The sequence below is a fragment of the Lactuca virosa genome, chromosome 7 (assembly GCF_052849685.1).
Source record: "Lactuca virosa cultivar CGN04683 chromosome 7, Lactuca_virosa_CGN04683_v6, whole genome shotgun sequence".
Classification (NCBI taxonomy): Eukaryota; Viridiplantae; Streptophyta; class Magnoliopsida; order Asterales; family Asteraceae; genus Lactuca; species Lactuca virosa.
Window position 1 is genome coordinate 205290054 of NC_136432.1, and position 22527 is coordinate 205312580.

The 22527-nt window shown below is 31.9% G+C and overlaps 2 protein-coding genes and 1 pseudogene across 3 annotated transcripts; 2 read left to right on the plus strand and 1 right to left on the minus strand.

The window, feature by feature from the left end:
• Window positions 1-1086, plus strand: LOC145125170 (uncharacterized). Its single transcript, XM_079060662.1, has 3 exons — window positions 1-139; window positions 636-798; window positions 872-1086. The coding sequence occupies exons 2-3, from the start codon at window positions 646-648 to the stop codon at window positions 965-967; spliced, it is 249 nt and encodes an 82-aa protein (XP_078916788.1). The 5' UTR covers window positions 1-139; window positions 636-645; the 3' UTR covers window positions 968-1086.
• Window positions 1087-3346: 2260 nt separating this feature from the next.
• On the plus strand, window positions 3347-4995 carry LOC145123725 (Ribosomal protein L9/RNase H1). The gene is made up of 6 exons (XM_079058935.1): window positions 3347-3467; window positions 3690-3884; window positions 3987-4121; window positions 4198-4305; window positions 4390-4461; window positions 4545-4995. Exons 2-6 carry the CDS (start codon window positions 3729-3731, stop codon window positions 4707-4709), a joined length of 636 nt encoding a protein of 211 aa, XP_078915061.1. The 5' UTR covers window positions 3347-3467; window positions 3690-3728; the 3' UTR covers window positions 4710-4995.
• A 15531-nt stretch (window positions 4996-20526) lies between these two features.
• LOC145124589 (protein RADIALIS-like 1 pseudogene) lies at window positions 20527-21487 on the minus strand (annotated as a pseudogene). Its single transcript, XR_013715656.1, has 2 exons — window positions 21151-21487; window positions 20527-20701 (listed from the first exon to the last, which is right to left on the minus strand). The product of XR_013715656.1 is annotated as a protein RADIALIS-like 1 pseudogene (transcript).
• Between the last annotated feature and the right edge of the window lie 1040 nt (window positions 21488-22527).

Genomic DNA, 22527 nt, shown 5'->3' on the forward strand with positions numbered 1-22527 from the left:
GAACTAAATGGCCCAAACTATGAATGGCCCTGATTAGCACTTTAAGCCTGCATCCGTCTTTAAAGTTCCTCTGAACGATGGGGAAGAGATAACTCGAGGAAGGTCGCTAAGATTGTTCTTAAGGCGTTGTATTAATCCGGTAAGTCTTCGATCTTACTACAAACATTAATTTAGTTGAACTTTTTAGGAATTTGAGTTTTGCTTAATGGAGTCCGATCATCTAGGGTTTGTTCATGACCGATTTTGTTTTGATAAATTGATTACAGAAGATGATGAAGTTTTCAATTAGAAAGAAAAGGAAACCAAGAAAATAATCTTCATGCCGAATCAACACGTTATAATTCTTTTAGAACAAAAGGATCTTAAATTATTATTTGAGCTCTAAGATCAAGAACGGTTATAGACGTGAATTTTAATTTTTTGTGCTTGTACTAAATTCATCAAATTTCAAAACATGACGTCTTTAATTTATTCCTTCTTGAACGCAACGAATTATATTTTGTTGTGATTCTTATAATCTTCAAAGACTTGTTAATCTTTTCAATGTCGAAAACTACCTCCGATTCTTTTATGATACTCTATAGTGATTCCTTGTTCGATTGAAACCCTAATTTACGTGATTTTTGTTTATACAGAAGTATCAAGATGACAACAGAGAAGGCACCAGCCATGGATTCCTGCAGAAAGAAGAAGTCAGATGACGCCACATTTCTTCAGGATGTAAAAGATCACATCGATGAGTTTGTACACGCTTCCATGGATGAACACAAAACCTGCTTCAAGAAGACCATATCCAAGGTTTGTTTCTGATACCTCAAACCCCCTTCCAATTTTTAAATTCACTCTGTTTACAATCACATACAAATTGCAGATGTTTGGGATGTCAAAAGTTGTTGCAGAGAGAAATGCTGCTGAGAATAAGGGAATTGAAAGCTCATTGCCTCTTCGAACTGTTGTTTCCGATTAAGGGTATAAATTTGTTGGTGATGTAATGAGATTGTAGGAGTTTGTTTTTTTCTTTCAAAGGGAAATGTTTGTGGATGTACTTGATATAAAGTGAGATGAAATGTTTATATACTTTGCTTATTTCTGCTAGCATTTGTAATTGTTGCTTTATGGGTTGTACATTAGATAAGTGTATGGTGTGATTTGATGATTTGATGGTTAGTTATAATAGAAGCCAAATCCATAAAGATTAGAATAAGAGTTGTGATTTTATAATTTTTATCTCAACCTATACTTTTTGATCCTTAAAAACCTCGATAGAGCTTGGCATTTCTTGTTTTGGTCATGAAGTTCTAATGATAGCTTATTTAAAATTGGTTAGACTTAACTTCTTTTGATATAGAAATTGATATAATTGAAACTTGTGGACAAAATAGTCAAGATATCTATGAAAATATGGTATTATAAAACTCTTTGTTGATTGTTGTTTTAGTTCTTTGTTTTGAAGGTAAATGTTTTAAAATAATGTGACATGAGATTGGTGATGTATTTGAGAAATTTGTCATGACAATTGTAAGTCAAATATGATCCAAATCACAAGCCAAATCATCAAAATTCATCCAAATCTCCACAAAATTGTCTATTTATAATGGGTTGATTATTGATTATTGATTACAAGAAGGATCATTGTATGGATTTCCGAAGAAGAAACAACTCATCCACATCGATAAAGTTTATTATTATTTTTTTTTTTCGTCATCGCTAAAGTGCTAAACCGCAATGCTTATCATTTGAAAGGTATGTGTTGGTTGATTTTCAGATTTTATTAGTCATTCGTTTTTCAACAAACGATTTAAGTTTATTTGGACAACTTTGTTTATGAACAAATACTTGCATATTAAGTGATCATTGAAATAGTTAAATGAACTATCTTCAAGGAATTTCATGTCTTTTAGTAAAAATGCATATCCAATGCAAATAAAGAATATGACTTGCATCATTTACAAAGCACCAATCTTTGCAATAGGTTGAATGTTAAATAATAAATCTTTTTCCGTTATGGGGTTGGGGCTTACCATGTCAATCAACGTTATAATGGCTATTGAGTCAATCACCACACCATCGAGATTTCTGAGGTACCCTTGAATGCTAGAATACAACTTGAATATATAAATTAAAATTATGGAATATATGTATGTATGTTAGACATGTTAAGGATAGTAAATTCTAATAGAAAATTTCTTTCTTTTTGGGACCATGGGATGAGATATGATAATAGATATGATTTTTTTTATCCTGGTGTTGTTGCAAAAACATACAATTACCATATTTTGTTATCTTTTATATTTTGTTATCTTTTATATTTTCTGTTTCCAATTGCTACTATGATGTTCAACTTGGGTGGGTGATGGTTGAAAGCTTACACGGTTGACATTTAATGAATACAAACATGTAATTGCATGTGAGAAGACTAATCATGTGGTGATGCCCAATTAAGATTGACCCTTGATGAGGAAGATGTATTGAGATTCCACCAAAAGAATGTGGTTGCATGCGAGGCACTTAAGAAGGTGTTTAATACCGATTCCAAGGAGGGTGACTTGGAAGATAGCAATAGAACACGTATATCGACTGCTAAAGTGTCCGATTTTGGAGCTTAAACACAATTGAAGTTGAGGGCCATGTGTAATCTTTCAAAGTGTTGGGTGGAAACAAAATTTAGACTCAAATTCTTTGGTCTATTATTGTAGCCATTAAGTTGTTTCAAGTTAGAAATCAAAATTGTGTTTACAGTTCGACCTATTATTATGTGAAAACGATTTTTTATATCTATATTTAATATGCATTTATTACAGTTAAAAATAAAGATAATTTTGTAAAATGTTTAACTTTTATACATTTTCTGTTACGTGAGTATTTTTCTCATTGTAAATCTTTTTCATTTCATTCACTTGTCTACCAAACAACATGAATTAATTATTCATTTCATTCCAGTACTATAATAAAACATTATAGTGAAATGGTAATGATTCATTTCATTACATTGTCAATCCGTTCCAACCCACCAAACATAACCTAAGTTATTAGGGTAGTTTATGTAATCTACAAAACTTGTGTGGTAGGTTTGAAAATCTAAAAGACGTTTGTGGAAGATGTAGAAAAACTCAAACGTTTGCGGCTATTTTAAAAAGTTCATTACCTCCTTCATTTCATCACATTGTCATTTCCATTTCAACAAACCAAATATACAAGTTATTAGGGTAGTTTATGTAATCTACAAAACTTGTGTGGTAGGTTTGAAAATCTAAAAGAAGTTTATGCAAGATATAGAAAAACTCAAACATTTGTGGCTACTTTAAAAAGTCCAACAACTTCGATAACTAGTAGTAGGGAAAATAAATTTATCGCCGACTCCATTGCTTAACTGGAGAGGCAGAACGTTCGCCGCCGCTCTGAAGCCCGTTACCGGCGACCACCAGGTTACGACCACCGTCGGAGAACAGCGGAACACCTTCTCCCAAGTAAATATCGAAATCTCTAACCTATAAACTAGGGTTTTATCAAATATCAGATGATTCGCGTCTACTTTGGTTAGATATAAACCCTAAGTGAAGTAATTCCTAAATTTGTAATTCGATCAAACTCACTTACATTGTATGCTTATTCGTCTGCTTCAAATTTGAATGCGTGACAAAACTTGCAAATGATTCCACCTTTTTGTAAACAATCGATTCATTTTTCAGGAAAATAAACATTTTGGTGTACGACTGAAGATTTAAACGATGGTTTACCTCAAGTATGGCCGAAGTATTCTTCGCCAGAGTAAGATTCTGAAAGATACAGCTCTCTTCCAGAATTCCGATTCTGTTCTACATCATCCATTATTCTATGCTAGTCAAGGTGTCAGATACAGAAAGCTGGAGGTCATCCTTACAACAGTAAGTAGATCAGTTTCATCGATTAACCTCCTACCTCCATCTATTCTGTATAAACTTTACTACTCTTCGACATGAAATGAAGAAATTTTTGGTTAAATTCAGTCCATAGACAAGCTGGGGAAAGCAGGTGAAACAGTGAAAGTTGCTCCTGGACATTTCCGCAACCATCTGATGCCCAAATTGCTTGCAGTTCCAAATATAGAAAAGTTTGCTTATCTCATCAGTGAACAGAGGAAGGTTGTTCCATCTTTCTGAATTTCTCTTTCATAAACAGATCTCAACAATGCTAATCTTTTTATCTATTTTCAACCAGATATATCAACCCAAAGAAGCTGAAGAGGTGAAGGTAGTTCCAAAGACTGAAGAAGACACCATGAAAGAATACAGAACAGCAGCTAGACGACTTGAAAATGCTAAACTGGTTTGTAAAATGTAAAATGTAAACTGTAATTCAATTCTCCATCTTCCAAATTTACATTTTTTTGATCTTGTTCAACACTTATAGGTTCTGAGAAGATACATAAAGATAGATACAGAACTTCGTTCACCTGTGGAAAAAGATGAGATCATATCTGAGGTAACAATCTATAAAAAGTTATGATTTAAGTAAAAAAGAAACAGATGATTGATGATTTTGATTCAATTTTGGTGATGTGACAGGTGGCAAGACAGATTGGAGTGCGTATTGAGCCTGAAAACTTGCAATTGGAGTCTCCATTGTCAAGTTTAGGGGAATTTGAGGTGCCACTTCGATTGCCTAAATCTCTTCCTTTACCAGAGGGTAAGGTTAACTGGACTCTTACTATCAAAATCCGAAAGAAGTGAAGAGAATTAAGTGCTTAATATTTTCACTTTTTAGCATTCATTAGGTTATTGAGGTTCACAAAACATTTTTCTTTTTCTTTTTTTGTTGGAAATGTTCTCAATTGGGAATTGTAAGACATTTGGTTTTTGTAGTTCTATTTTCTTGCTTCATTTAAAATAAAAACTATATATGGAGACCATATAATCGAAGACTTAAATTGCATTAAAATTGTAAGATTTGTTGGACATGTAGTTGTCAGAAACATATTGAAATTGACAAATTGTAATATTGTATGAGTATTTTCAACTAATTTAAATATAGTGAATTCGGTTATATTTTTATTTTTAGGGGTAAATGTAAGAAACAGTTTTGTTTTTCTTATTATAGCATTGTGTTTTTAATTATATTGCTTATTAGAGCATTGTACTTTGAGAAATGTGCATGTTATAATAATGGGTAACTTATTGATTAGAATTATGATGATAAGATACAAGTTAGTTGGTTTTATTTATGTCATTGTGTTTGTATGATGTCAATGTGTAATATGTTCCTATATGGTATTTTCTGATCATTTTAAAACTTTTTGTGTCCATAAGTTTATTCTCATAGTAAGTTGGATTGGCTATTTAAATTCTATGTTATGCTAATGGAGTGTTGGAGTTACTTTTTAACGTATTGATTTGACTAGGAGGCGGTTTTCGTGTTAGACAAATTCCCTACTAAAAACAATTAGTCTTTATTAAGGCTATTGAGTGTGGGCAACATGTTAATGTATGTTATCACACCTAAAAATTGTTACCTCACTTGTCATGCCTTTATTAAGGCTATTGGAGTTTTCTTCATAAGCGTGTGAATTTTTCAGAACACGATTTCCTAAAAACAACTCTCGTCAAATCATTTCATATAGTTGGATTTTTTGTAAGGACAGGTGATGTGTATTTTTTTGTACATTAGTTTTAAATTTATAAGTCCTAATCTATCACAACTAAACTATTGCATACAACAAGAGTGTATAATCGTGTAATAGTATAGTTTTGGTAAGAAATTCTATCTAAACACTAGGGAAATGAGAATGATTTATATCAAATAATTCAAATGTCAATTAAAGTTATAAACAATAATGTAAAAATGTTTTTTGTTTAAACTTAATTACAATTAATTAAAACTAATAAAACGAAAACACAACTAGATAATTGATTTAAAAACAAAAGAGATAAAGATGTTTTAACATAGATTCAATTGTGCATTTAAAGATGGTGAATTCCAAATAAGTACAATGAATATTAGTTATTATTTACTCATTTCTAATGTTATTAGTTATCTTGGTCCGATTAACTAATTTGTGTAATTATTAAGACAATTAACATAAAGATCATGCAATAATTATCTAACAATTATAATTAAGTTCGTATCATGAGAGATTTGATCTAGTGTTCTTATTAATTGTCATGACAATCAATCTTAAACATAAGTGATTATCTAATGCTCTCTTCCACATAAGTTTATGATTATATTACCTAACTCTAGGATTTGGTCAATCATTATTCATAATTGTCAAATGGTACTGGACAATTATGATTCAAGCTAATAAAATCAGCTTGATCGTCTAAATTCTACTAACTCAACAATAGATAATAAAAATCAAAAGTTTAACACATAAGGTATTTGATCAAACAAACATAATATATTAAATAAAACTAAATATTCGAATAATAAAATCACACCAAGTCATTAGGTTAAATCTATTATAGTGAAAATATAAGTGTTTTACCTCATAATCAGTTGGTAAAAACATAAAAGCATCAGAAAAGATTTACTAAACACAATCATTAAGTAAAACGATTGGTAGTCCTAATGCTCCTAGCTTCCGATTCTTCAAATCTTCGCTCTAAAGGGCTTCTCCAATCTTGATATCAACCCAAAAGGGTTTTTGGATGTTAAGAAACCTTTTAACCCATAGGGAAAGGTTCCCAAGGTTGCATACCGAATTAGGGTTGAAAAATCCTATATTTATAGACTAAGCAATGCCACGTTGCGACCAGGGCGTAGTAGCGTCGCGAGTGGTATAGAATCCGTGTTCGAGTCAGACACTTCAGTAGGGTGTGACACGCTTTGTAGCCATGCATGACACGGTTTTTGGTTTTTCTTGCTTATCTTTGTTTTTCTTGCTTATCTTTGTTTTTCATCCTTATAAGCTCAACTCAGCTCCAATCTCTTCCTTTTGCTCCAAGACACAAAATTCATATCCAATCCAAATCATTTTAAGTATCATTTATCTTCAAATATAGCATTTATATTCAAAGATATTAAGATAATGACCTAAAATATATATACAAGTATGACCACATTAAAATACCTTTTTTGCTTGTCCTTAAACAAACTTAAATTCATTTTAAGCATAATTGCAATTAATTTTCGATATCATAACACAAAAACTCTACTTACAAAAATCACACATGATAATTCATACCCTTCAAAAATCCCATAACCTCAAGGTGTTTTAGCCAAGTTCCCACACGACTCAATCTAAAAACTAAAAAGAACAACAAAAAAATAAAAATTACTACTTTGACTTCGCAAGTTATGTTAAACATTGAACCCTTTTTTGTACACTTTTAACATTTTCAATTTATTCATACTTTATAATTTTTTATTAACTCAAAACTTTGTAAACTTTCCACAAACTGGTGACATTTTCGCCTTATTGACTCTTCTTGAATGTTTGTTTTTTAATCCGACTTTTTTTTTTCACAACATTTTTTTCTTTTTCTTTTCACACAACTTGAACATGTGCTTGAGCTTGGAAACTTAACATCAACCTTTATCGACTAACGATATAGTCTAATAATTAATGACCAATATAAATTTTCACGGGTTTATTTTAACTAGATAAAACCATGACAATCATATTCAATTGTGCCACTACATACCCAAGGGAATGATGTGTGTTCTTGAGTTTCAGTTAAGGAGGGAAATGGAAGGATTTGAAGGGGAGGAAAAGGCTTATTTTTCATGAAGTATTTCATTCCACTTTTGGGATGATTTTAAGGGAAAGGGAATGGAAGGGAAGGGCTATAGTCGACACCATCTTCTAACTCCGGCCAAGTCTAACAAACCAACAAAACTAAATCTTTTGGTTGATGACTCCATTAGCTTGATTGTAGTAGACATCGCAATAACCATGGTGGTGGTCATTGACAGGGTATGGGCAACATCGATAGCCTTATTGTCCATTTTCTTCCCGTCCCCAATAGGTGTCTTCAACATATTGGGATGGCGTTCAACAAACCTATATATATGTGGCTCAATTTTCCCCTACAATGGGCCACACCTCCACATACTTGCCCTACAAACACTTGGTCTTGGCCATAAAACTTAAGTAGCTATAACATACCTATAACTTGTCTTCAAAAAGATGTCATGATGTTTAGTTCTTGTATACTCACTTCATATGCGCCAACAAATATTGACATGGAAACTTATTTGATAATGAATCCTACAAACATTTCTTAGTACATTGATATTGTTTTTACATGACACCCTCTCAAGGCATTCTTGCATATTATTCTAACTCGAATGTCAAAAATAAAATTATGATGGGAAATGGAAAACAATTTAAACTCGACGCCATAAGACCATTACCAACTCATCAACTTTGATCCTTTTGGTATCATTATGAAGGTTTTTCAAAAGGGCTTCTATATCATAATATGCAATAGTAATGTGTACCTCTATCCATTTACACCACCCATGAAAACACATTCTAATTTTTTGGGTTTATTAACAACTATTTGGAATCAAATACATGGTTATATGACCTCACTTTACATTCCCTTATGCGAAACATATTTCTCACATGAAATCAGACTTGACGATCTAGTCTTGGTAATTCATATATACTAGGGAAGAATATTAAGCTTCCAATTCATGATGTAACATCCGCCTCTAACATGTATCACAATATTGTCCACTTTGGGCTTCCGACACAAAAACATCCCAAAGCACCCATCATGGAATTGTTTTTGCCTGGGCACGCTTAACTATAGAGTTCCTATGGGATCTGATGCCCTCACGACTTTAAAATGTGTTGTGTTAGAGAAGGTATCCACACCTCTTATAAGGAATGCTTAGTTCTCCTTCCCACCCGATATGGGATCAGGTGCAAGTAGCCACCCACCTTCACCCCCTATACAGGGTTTGACGTCTCTATAAAACACACCAATCCGTGCCTTAGCTCTGATACCATTTGTAACATCCCCCTCTTGCACGTATCGCAATATTGTCCGCTTTGGGCTCCCGACACAAAAACTTCCCATAGGGTCACCCATCCCTGAATTGCTCTCGCAGGGGCACGTTTAATTGTAGAGTTCTTATATGATCTACAACCATCATGACTTTAAAACACATTATGTTAGAAAACTAAACATTCCTTATAAGGGGTGTGTATACCTTCCTTATCAAAACATGTAAGCCATGAGGGCAATCGATCCTATAAGAACTCTACATTTAAGTGTCCCCTGCGATAACAATTCAGGGATGGGTGACCCCGTTGGAATTTTTTGTACTAGGGCATGGTTCAACGTGTTTAACAAGGACGACGAACCCTATAAAGGGGGTGAAGGTGGGTGGTTACCTGCACCTAATCACACATCAGTTGAGAAGGAGAACTTAGAATTCCTTATAAGGGGTGTGAATACCTTCCATGTCACAACATGTTTTAAAGCCATGAGGGCAGCAGATCCCATAAGAACTCTATAGTTAAGCGTGCCCTGGCAAGAACAATTCTAGGATGGGTGACCCCCTGATAAGTTTTTGTGTCGGGAGCCCAAAGAGGAAAATATTATGATACGTTCCAGAGGAGAATGTTACACATGACTCTCTTAATAATATTATGATCACTCTTGTAACTATTCATAGCAACACACATACTTTTCTCGTCTTAAGCAACAAACGCCAAAAATATTGTGTTATCTATTTGGACCATTGTATAAAAAAATTATGGAATTTTGTAAGCAAAAAATCACAAATATTCCCAATCTTTCAAACTCTCACTAAATTTTATTCAAACCTAGTTCCAAACAAAAATCCAAACCTTACAAAGAAACATTGATCAAGAATATAACAACTCGTATTTACTAATTTTAGCACACAAAATAGTATGAGTTTTTGCTTCACTTATCCATACATATCACCTCAAATTAAATGGAAAAGCGGAAAGCAAAATATGCACCAATAACAATACAATTCAGACATTAATCTTTAATTAATCTGCTTCTCTCCAAATTTGGCATCATACTATCCAAACCAGAATGTACTTATTAAATATTCTAGCTACGAAAATACTAAAAAACATGTCCCAAATCACTATAGCACAACAACCCTGCTTATGACCATATATGCATGTTTTAGATTAATCTACTTCTTTTTCCAATAGCAACCCACTCCATTATCCAACTACATTCATATCCTTGTGTTTCTTTGAATATCCCAATCACCAACACTCGTAAGATTCTTATTATCTATCCACCAAAATCTAACTTTATCATGACATGTTACTTTTAATGAGGTCACTTTTCCATTCATAACACATCACCTAAACTCGCTTCCACCAAAAAATATACACGAGGACCATTTACCAAATGTTGTCCTCAACCACCTGATCACCTCTCCAATCCACGTTCATCATCATAACCACCTATCATACAATATTCATCCTCGACTTGACAACCCACCCAAGAAAGGTCCCTATATGAAACTTGAACATCATTTTCTCTTTTTTCTCCAATACCTATATCATCGACCAACCCTAAAATTGTGCACTGCCACCTTTACGCCTCCAAACCTCCCACCCCACCCTCATGTCACACCATGACCATAAGGTGCATGCATGATATAACAAAAATAAAACAACATATTAAATATTAACATAATTACCGCCATTTTTCTTATATCGCGTAACCCCAATAGAGGATTTTTCAATCTAAATTGGAAACATGCCATGAATGAAGAAGTTTCGTACCAAGAAGTTTACACTTCCCTAAGGTTGGGCATAGGTTTAGTACTAAGAATCCTTCCTCGGACTTCATCAAGTTCCTGGTTGAGTCCAAGAAGTAATTTATAAATCCTTTCGGTCTCAACCAACCGCCTGTATAGTTTTCCATCTATCGGGAAGCTCCAAGTAACAGCATCAAGGACATCGATTTGCTGCCAATAACGGTTTAATGCGGTGAAATAACTCGTCGTAGTTGACTCTCCTTGACGGAGATCATGGAGAATTCCCTTGATTTCAAATAGAGCTAAAGTGTTATCTTGATTTGAGAATGTGTCACGAACTGCTTCCCAAATTTCTGATGTTGTCTTGTAAAACATAAATTGTTCTCCTATTTCAGGAGTCATAGAGTTCAAGAGCCACGACATAACCATATTGTTCTCTGCTTTTCATTTTTTATATTCTGGACTTTTATCATCAGGTTGGACTAGGTTTATGGACAAGTAGTCTTCTTTGCCTTTTCCTCCAATGAAAATTGAAATCGAGTGAGACCAAAGGTTGTAGTTATGACCATTCAGTTTATATGTTGTGGGCAAGGAGATGTAATCAGGATTCAAAGTTGGTGGAATTTGGGACGAGTTTGCAGATGATGAGCCGGAATTGACATCTTCACTGACCAGGGCAGTGGGTATATTTCCGAATTTGATTGAAGTATTATTCATGGTGACAGAGGCGTGAAAGAATCCTCACACAAGTAGGTTGCAAAGAAAAAAAGAAGAAAGAAATTGGTTTGGAATAACCTACCCAAGACTGAGATGATAAGAGAGATCATTGGTTTAAGGATAATCTAACCAACCTGTTTTTGAAGGACGACACTCGATTAGGCCTGGATCGAGCTCCTCTCTGATACCATATTAATTCCTGCAACCCTACTGTTGATTTAGTAGTACACCAGAGAGATTGAGAGTAAACGATGCATTATTTTTATTCATCATATTGATCTGATTCTAAAAAAACAGGAAAGAAATATTTATACTAAAAAAGCTAGGGCCGGCTCAACCCTATAACAAAACTAATAAAGCGATAATACCCCTCCAGCCTAAATAAGGAAACAAATAAGAAAATTAAACTCAGAAATCTTCAGTTCAATATCAGATGTTCGAACACTTAACCTCATGTTTTTCGTTAATCTTAAGACTTTGCATTTTGACAAAATGTAAGAGGAACGTAATGAAGCATCCATAATGTCTTGTCTACTTCTCTTAGTAACCACATTTAGAATCTGTCTGAAATCGCCCTAAAATACAATTGCTTTCCTATAAATGGCACTTTTGAGTTTCTACGAAGATCACAACTCAATATATCCTTCAAAGATCGATCCAACGCTTAATATTGCTTATGAATCATAGATGTCTCATCCCATATAATTAATGATATTTTTATTTAACAATTCGACAACATCACTATCTGGAGTTATTGAATAGAGAGAATTATAAATCGAGAGTGTGTTGTCCTACCTCCTGTCAATAAAAATGAAGCAATACCACTTGAAACAACATTTAAAACGATTTCACCTTCGGATCTTATGGTCACATATAATGTCTTCTAAAGAAAACCTTCCCGATACCACCATAGCCATAAACAAAAAACATGACTTTTTTTTTGTTGAACAAGTGTCATGATATCATCAAAAACATCTCGTTGTTTAACTACTAAAGAATCAAAAGTAGTTGATAAAACACGTTATGCAGATTTTTCTATGAAAAGCTAGCTCCTCGATAATCAAACAATTTTTTTAAAGAAGAGAAAATCCTTAGAAAAGTCCTAATATTTTAGTCTAATTTATGAAAAAGTCACAAACTAAATTTTGTCTACAAAAAGGACAGAATACCGGATAAAACTTCGATAAAACCCTTTTTGGCCGGTTTCATAGATTTAGCCGGTACCCTATCCTTTTTGTTAGTTTGGTCAAAATATTGAGACTTTTCTAAAAATTATCCAATAACCAAAATATTGAGACTTTTCTGAATATTACCATCGATTTAATACATATTATTATTAACAAATCATTTATAAACATCACAAATATCTTTATTATAAACAAAGAAAATACATTTGTTGTTGATTTCTAGGAATATAATGGTGGACTAAGTACTCCTCTATTGCTTGCTGACCACTTCAAATACCCTACGTTCCTCATATCCATCGTTGTAGGTATCATGGCGAGATGTACTATGTGAGTGTTCCTCAAATGTTGGTGTTCCTCTTATGTTCTTTAACCTAACTACCACCCAACATCCACACCTCATCCGGTAACAACCATCGGCTAATACACATCTATTGAATGTGAAAACTAAACCGTGAATGCGAGTTTATATGGAAACAGGTGAAGGGTTATTATCTATTTAAATTGCCATTCAAAGTTCAATTTTCACTCTCGATAGATGTGTCGATGTAATTTGATGGTTGTTACCAGGTAATGTATGAAGGTTGGGTGGTAGTTAAGTTAAAGAAAATAATGAAAGATCTATATGTTTAAGAATCAATGTGTAATTCTATTTTCTAATAACATGTGATCCTATAACGTCACACCTTGTAGCAATTACACACTTATTGATTGTTTATTAAGAAATTTGATTATTACTAAATATTATCAAATATTGTATTTAATTAGAGAAACGTACATAGTACATTTTACCATGACTCCCACAATGATTTATAAGAGGAACGTAGAGAGTTTGAAGTGGTCAACAAACAATTGAGGAGTACTTAGTCCACTATTCTATCCCTAGAAATTAGCAACAAACGTATTTTCTTTGTTTATAATAAAAAATATTTGTTATTTTTATAAATGATTTGTTAATAATAATATCCATTAATTCCATGGTGATTTTCAGAAAAGTTCTTATATTTTGGTTATTAGGTAATTTTCAAAAAAGTCCTAATATTTTAACCAAACTAACCAAAAATGACAGGATACCGACTAAATTTACGAAACCGACAAAAATGGTTTTTTCGAAGTTTAATTGATATTTGTGCTTTTCTATAAACGAAATTTTGATTTGAATTTTTTTCATAAACTGGACCAAAATATTAGGATTTTTTTTGGAGATTTCTCTTTAAAGAAGATACATAATCAAGATCAGAGTAAGGCATCCCATCTATATATTCCCTATCATCTTCGAAAAGTCCAACATAACAAGCCTTTTTAAAAGTTGTACATTCTTTTCTTTTGTCGTACAAATTTTTTCAAATGATTTTGGACCTTCGGTTTTATTTAAATGAATTCATAAAATAATATGCTTCATCATCAAGATTAGAAGAAACCGCATGAATTCTTCCGATAAAAAATCCTTCTTTATCTTGGCTCCTAACGATACTGTTACAATTACTATACAAATTTCATAATAAATTCAACATAAGAAAGTTTTTGTAATAAAAAATTATTTTCTTTTTTAGGTTAAACTAAATGTATGTTGGTATTTTAGATTAAGCAAAAATATATCGTTGTTTTGGTTTAAAAATAAAAGAACATTATTTTATGCCAAAAATAATTGCATGTTAAAAAATAAATATCATATTGTTTAGGTTTAAAAGTAATAAAAAACACATAAACAACTTTTCATTCTAATTAGTGGGTGAGCCCGTGATGAACCACGAGTCATCATTATGGTTGTTCTTGTATGTTTATTAAACTCGCTATTACTGAAATGCGTCTTGTTTTATTCACAAATGATGACGATGAGAAAACGGTGACAAAACGAATCTCAAAACGGAAGCACAAATCGGTAGACGGAAAAGGGACAAAAGGAATGTCAAAATAGTCAAAGGGACTGAAAGTGAGAAATATTAAACCACGTGCGGCCAATCTGTAATGAAAAATAAGTAGTAAGACGAAAAAAGGGACAAAAGGAAAACAAAATGGTCAAAGGGACTTAAAGTGACAAATATTAAAAGACACGTGACCAATTTCTAATTACAACATGTGAGGGACCAAAATTGTCAAAGTATACACAAAAGGACAAAAATTGTCGAAGTATACACAAAATGATCAAAATTATCAAAGTATACAAAGTATTGTGGTAAATTCTTAAAAGATACAAAGTACACTATTCCTAGTGACCATTTCTATTAATATAGTATATAATTACTACAAACGAACAAAATCAAATTCAATATTTCTAATGTTTCTTTGGATATGAATTCTAAAAAGATTGATAGTGATACAAAAAGCACAAAAAGTTGATTGCATAAGTTAAATAAAATCAATGAAAATTGACCCATTTAATATTATTACAAACCAACCACGCTGAGAGTTAAATCAAATCCATCAAAATTTACCCATTTAAGATTATCTACAAACCAACCTTATTCAGATAAGGAAGAACCGACAAAATAGACCTAAAACCTTTTAAATTTGGATATAATTAGCTTTTCTGATTGTTTTGCAATGCAATTCAAATTTCTTTACTATTTTTAGAGTATATTTATTATACTAAATACCTTACATATATAAATATTAGTATTATGCGATATTTTAATTTATAAAAATTAAAAAAACAAAACCATAAAATATCATATGGATATTATTTATTTAAAAATATCATAAAATGATTAGTGTAAAGTGAAAATGATATGTGACAATAAAGAACTTTTATTTATTAGAGTATATATATATATATATATATATATATATATATATATATATATATATATATATATATATATATATATATATATATATATATATATATAGAGGGTTACATTATTTTGTTTTTACTAATTATTGTGTGCCAGAATGCACAGATCTGGACCACCGGATGGAATAGAATCAAAGGTCATGATCTGAGGGTCTATGATACTACAATAGGATAACATGTACCATATAATCACACAAATTTCAGCATAAGTGCATTTTAGTCAATTAACCTATATTAAAAAAGGAATTTTTCGGATTTTTAGGGATAATTAATTCCATTATTTTTAAAAATCTGAATATTTTAACTTAATTCAAATTTAAAATCCGATTTTATTCTGTCAGAATGACAGAATGCCAACCATAAACTAGTAAATATATTTTCGATTTTATTCTTACAGAATATATTTCCAATGCAGATATTTTTTATAATTAACCTGATTTAAGAATTCTAGATATTATTCATATACATCCAAGTTGGGTCTATGATTTTAAAGACTTGATATCTCTTCTCTCTCGCCATGTCTACCTGCTCGTATTTGGTTATAGATACATACTGAACACGGTTAGATACGCATTCAAATCAGATTTAAAAAAGGAATTGTGTTAATCGAAGAAGGAGATGGAAGATGGTCGATTGTAAAATCAGAAATTAGGTTTAAAAATTAGAAATTGAGTTCAAGAACATATCAGGGCTATGATGTTGGTATACGGCGGCAGCTATAGACCGATTTCGATGTGGAATACGAAGCCGACGATGGAGAGGGAGGAAGAAGAAGATACGACAGTGGCAAGATGAGGGATACTAGGTATGTCTGCGAATGGTCGATGGTTATAAAGAAGAGATATTATGTCAACATATATTTATTTTGTTTCCTTAATTATAAATGTAAAAAACCAGAAATGCCCTTTTTGATTTAATTAATTATTTAATTATTTGCTAATTTGTGATTGGTGCATTTAGGAACACAATAGTTGCTAGAAACATTTGAACGTAGCTCTCTCTCTCTCTCTCTCTCTCTCTATATATATATATATATATATATATATATATATATATATATATATATATATATATATATATATATATATATATATATATAGGGAAAGGATCAAATGAGAACACCTAAAAGGTTGAGAACGCGAGAACAAACTATATTCATTTGTGATTCCATGTATTCATTTGTGGAGAAATGATAAATTTTATGCCTTTAATTTCAATTGAAGAGAAAAAGCAATACAACTTCATCCAAATTAAAAATTTATCATTTCTCCACAAATGAATACATAGAATCACAAATGAATATATTTTGTTCTCGCGTTCTCAACATTTTTGGTGTTCTCATTTGATCTTACTCATATATATATATATATATATATATATATATATATATATATATATATATATATATATATATATATATATATATATATATATATATATATATATATACTGAGGTTCAAGAGAGAACCATTATTAATAAGGAACCAAGGAATCAATCGTGAACGTCGAAATTTAAAGCGATCAACGTCTAAGAAAATGGATGTACACTTGTATATTGGATGCACATACACCAGATTATACCATAAAATACACCTATTTACCAAAAAACTTATCTTTTTTTTTTTCGTTTAAACTTTTTTCAAGCCACGTCTTTTTTTTTTCGTCCTTTTTCCATAGTGATCCATGTTGATATATAAAAAACAAATTTTTTTCGAAAAAAAGCGCAATTCGTTTTGTTGTTTTTTTCAACATTTAAGTTTTATTTTTATCAAAAAAAAAACTAATATTACCAAAAATTTTAATTTTTAATCCTATATTAATAAAACATCGAGTAAAAAAAACCTCGACCAGTTCAAATTTACAGTCTGAATCTGAACTGTAAATATTTCAATTTTAATATTCACAATGTGAATCTGACTTACTATTATTCACGTTGTGAATCTATACTGATTTTTTACATCAATATGAATCTATGTTTAAAGAGTACAAAAAAATATGAATTTTGATATATTTATAAAATTCTTTCCAAAAAAACAGGCCTTAACTTTTCAAAAAACAAAGAAATGAAGTGTGTTATTTTGAAAAAAAAATTCAGTTTTTGTATATCAATATGGATCTCAATGGAAAGTTGACGAAAAATCATGAACAATGGTATATTCAGTTTTTTTTTGTTGATAAAAAACATGGTCTAAAAAAAATTAAACGAAAAAAAAGGAAAGGAGTTTTGTTATAATCCGATGCATGTACGTCAATTGCAAAAGTTTACTAGCTTTTCTTTTCCCGTTGAACGCTTTAAATTCTGACGTTTTAAATTGATTCTTTGGTTTCTTAATTAATAATGGTTCTCTATTGAACTTTATATATATATATATATATATATATATATATATATATATATATATATATATATATATATATATATATATATATATATATATATATATATGAGTGTGTGTGTGTGTGCGCGTGCGGACGTACGTAGATATTGTTATTATTTGAGAATGTTTAAGAGAATATATTATTTGGTAATGTGAATACGTTCAACCTCACATAATTTTTGTACATTATCATGCATTGTCACTAATTCGTTTTTTTTAACAATAAGACTATATAAAGAACTAGCAAGTAGGTAGAAAGAGACAGTAACAAGCGGCGGAAGACCACATGACCTAATTTGCTTGCCCATGCCTTATCATTTTCCCTATAATAGTACACCAAAGAAAGGAAATAAATTTAACCTCAACAGCTAATTGAGCGGTACATTTTATCTTGCCACTAAAAATGTAATAATTCCTATAAGACCAAAGAACTCACATGAATGCGCCTCCATTCTGGTAACCTCCTTCAAAGTTCTACTAGGCCTTGTAGCACTCTTGATGAGACTATTTAATGGATCTATAGTTGCAAGTATGGGAATCCCACCACAAATGAAAAAGGTAATTATCTTAAAAAGCCTTCCATAAATGACAAAACAAATAAAAAACACACCAATTAACTTCTAGACGTTTCATATTGTAGTTGTAATTGTTTACAAAAAATACTATAACTTCATATACAGCATGAACATGACTTGGCTTTACATAACCATCTCTCCCTTTATCTGACATGCCTTCAACACTATACCTACCGTTCACAATTCTCGCGTTCATACTCAATTTAACAAATCAAATTTACAAATAAATAAATAACTAGTTTTCATAATGGCACATTATTTCAAATTAGGAAATTTTGGACTCTAACTTCAAAAACACGGTGAGAATGCCAATAGCTTGTTGAGATGGCTCATTAGGCTCTGCGATAACAGTGAGCAACCCAAAGAATTTCAATTTGGCTATTCTTCAGTGGAGGCGTGACAAAAGAATAGGGCAATATGGGAATTACATACTTTTATTCTCGGTCCATCAATATAAAAGGGGGGGCCGAATCTGATGAAAACCTTGGACTGAGTCCTTGACTTTCAAATACTTATCAAACATGCAAATTGGCTTTTTTTGGACCCAGTCTTTCTTTGGACCAGTTAGAACCCATATCAAACGGCCCCTAAGAAGGAATATAAACACCTCTATGGTCAATGTTAACCTTGGTTGGCAGCCATCCGAGACGTTCCCTCCAGATAAAGAGGTTAACTTTTCGCGAAACCACCTTGGACCAAATCGTGGGCAACAACACTGCATCCAACAAGAAACATTTAACAACATTTCTGCTAGATCAAACCGAGTAGTCATGCCCATCTTCAAACTTCCAACACAATCTATTAAACCTAGGAATATCAACATTAGAGTAATAAAATTACAGGCTTGAGGGGTCGAGATTAAAACCAACCAACTCATAATTTATTCTACAAATTTTTCCCCAAATCGTGTTTCTGATGCGAACAAGAAGAGTGGAACCAAGGCCCCCATCATGACCATAATTTTCATTAATTTTCATTTATTCTTGTTCACACACATCCTTATTCATTCATTATCATTCTTACAGAATATGATTATCAAGAACACATTCCGACATTATGATAGGATGAGAATTATAAAAAAGTTCATACTACGCTTATAGACGATTTAATTAGTGAGGATAAATGATAATGACAATATTTATGTGAGGTTGAACGTATTCATATTACTAAATAACCTATTTCTTAGTTATTCTCACATAATAACACTGTCCACAGATGTCCGCACAATAGATGTTCATCTACATATGAACCTAACTCTTCTCTATGTGTGTGTGTTTGTGTGTGTATATATATATATATATATATATATATATATATATATATATATATATATATATATTACACTCATAATATTATTAGATTAGAAATCTCTCATTAGTTAGGCAAGTTTCCTTATCCACATCTAGAACTCATGTATGAATATTGTGGCAAGTTAATGAGAAAGACAATGGATTGAGTTCTAAACATTAGGGATATGTATGGGGTGGTTTGATTTGTGTTTTAGCTAAAACTGAACCATGACCATTATAAGTGTTTAATGCATTTTGGTAGCCAATGAGTATTGGTTAATATTGGTTTTAGTTAACGGTTTTTGTCGGTTGATTGTTATGGTTAATGATTAATATTAGTTTATCATAATGGTCGAAAATGAGATAAAAATAAAACTATTTTGTTATAAACACTGAAAAATACAAAGTACATTGTTATAAAAAAAATGACTGATTCAATGTTTATAACCTTATTAATATGATAGAAGATTAGGTATCCCATATAAATCCAAATAATTATCCTTTAAATTTTCAATTCCAAATATAATTATATACCATATATTTAATATTATATTATATTATAAACATTTATTAATATATATTATTGGTTCGGTTTGGTTTTGGATGAGAACTATAATCGAATCATATATATTTGGTTAATCAGAAATATTAATCACATCACCTTTTTTTTAGTAATGGTTCGGTTTTCGGTTATTTCGATTAATTTGATTTTGGTTCGGTTTTTCCGTTAATATGCTAACCCATAGTAAACATTATCACTTTATCCATTTCTTATATATTCATATACTTTACGTAATATTCTGCAGATTGAATCGCTAAATCCAACTCATATAATAAACACACATTGGATTAGTTCATTTGCAATACAGAAATTGCTTGCGAATTTTGCTAATGGACAGATTGAAGAAATCAGAAAGCACATTTTGCCTGTTATCTCATTTGAATAACGACGTGCGTTTTATACCATACAATGAAGAACAAAAGATATTTGCCAGCCGATAGCAGAAATAAAAGTACATTAAGGAATCACTTATATATTTCCATATCCATGCTTGCTTCCATGGAGCGTTGATTCCCTATCCTGCATCATAGTCAAAGAGGTTCGTTACTGTGGAGGAAGATTATATATTGATCAGCATTTAATAGATATCACATTCTTTCATGCATGAGCTTGTTGCAATGTATATAGTTCATGTGACTAGAGAAACCTCCTACGGCTTCGACATCAAATTTGTTAAAGCTGAAGGTGTAAAAAGACATATTTTGAGATTTTCAACAATGTCGTTTTGAGGTTTTTTCCAAACAGATGCCTCCGCATAAGTAGCTACGAGTCTGATATACACAGCTAGCCATTCTTCACTTCATATGAGTGTTTTTTCTTACAAGTTACAACATGATATTAAAAGTGTTGTAATTACTTTCTTCTGCATATACTCTTATGAATTTGGCGTGGATGCAGCATTTTGTTATGACAAATTGAAAACTGTGACATGTAAATGTATATACTATATAAGATGATCATAACGTTACCTTAGTTACGCCCCCTTATGACTAGTTCTGTAAATAGGGTAAGGAACTCGACCACTCTCGATGTTGTTAACATCTTCCACAAGGAGTTGATAATGCCTCTCCACTTCCTCAGCCGTTTTCCCAGGAACAGCCTTGGCGACATTGTGCCATCGGTCTGGGGTATCCTTGTCAAACACAGCAAGAGCTTTTTCAAAGGCCTTGTTCTGCTTAGCAGTCCATGAACCTGACCCACGTGAAGACATTGAGCTAGATGCCATGAAAACACTCAAAGACTGAGCTTTAGAACACACTCTTCTATGTCTAGGCTTAAGAAGTGAATGCCGATATGTGTTAGTAGGTGGCAAGTTTGTTCTTTTATAGGCTCCAGGAACAATGGGGGTGAGGTGGAGTCCTGCTAGTTGGCCCCTAAAGCTGGCCAAACGAGAAGAATTTTGGATGATTCGTCTCCTTAAGCACCACAAAATTAGCAGGACAAAAACTATATCTAATGCATGGTGGAAGAATCAGCATCTCCAAGAACCCATTATGCATACTATTTACTATTTACAAGTAAGTTTAATATCTCGATGACGTTTTATTATTATGATTATTTATTATTGGGTTTCGTATCTAATCTTTACGTTAGGTATGTCCAATAATTCAGTACTTTAGACTATATAACATACCCAGTTAAAATAACCAACTAGGTTTCAGAAAAATGTCTTCTTATGATATAATAGGTGATCCTTTTCTCAGACCTGAAATTTCCAAATGCAGATAAGTAATCATAGAGTTTACTTGTACATCATGCATTCAAATTTGAACATTGGCTGGATTGCCAAATCGAGTGATGAAACAAAAGCATTCACGAGGGTGTAAATAACCAATCTTTTACCAGTTCAAGAGTTCACGAGAAAAGAAAAAACCTTTGGGTTCTTCAGAAACCGGAGGGTTATCATCGAGATGTACTTTGTCCTGAACAAAAATCCAATCTTGTAGCTGGCTACCTATTGTTGTTCGTACGTGATCTTGTTATCCCCATTCTACGTTACAATGCCAACACGTGTTACCTACTACTCTCTCAATTTCTTCCCTAAGTTATAAAATTATCTGTCATTAAATAAAAATATTGTCTTTTTGTTTCTTTATGTTATTCATTGTCTTTGTGTACGATATGTGGTCTAGACCTCTAGGGAGAAGAAAACAGAAATCTTTTTTCCTTGATCTTCCATTGGGGATTAATTTGATTAAAGTTGTGGGATTAAAAGATGAAGGTAACTCCATCAACTTGGAAGGGAGATGAGAATATTATCTTCCTACATCACTTGGATGTCTACTATTCAAAATATTTTGGATTATGTTTGACTCAAGCAGTACTCATAGAGTCATAGACAGTAA

Excerpts from the sequence above, each read along its gene's own strand:
- LOC145125170 (XM_079060662.1), top strand. The coding sequence starts at position 646 with ATGACAACAGAGAAGGCACCAGCCATGGATTCCTGCAGAAAGAAGAAG. Across the intron at positions 799-871 it reads TCAAGAAGACCATATCCAAG|ATGTTTGGGATGTCAAAAGT; the intron begins GTTTGTTTCTGA and ends TACAAATTGCAG.
- LOC145123725 (XM_079058935.1), top strand. The coding sequence starts at position 3,729 with ATGGTTTACCTCAAGTATGGCCGAAGTATTCTTCGCCAGAGTAAGATT. Across the intron at positions 3,885-3,986 it reads TGGAGGTCATCCTTACAACA|TCCATAGACAAGCTGGGGAA; the intron begins GTAAGTAGATCA and ends GGTTAAATTCAG. Across the intron at positions 4,122-4,197 it reads TCATCAGTGAACAGAGGAAG|ATATATCAACCCAAAGAAGC; the intron begins GTTGTTCCATCT and ends ATTTTCAACCAG.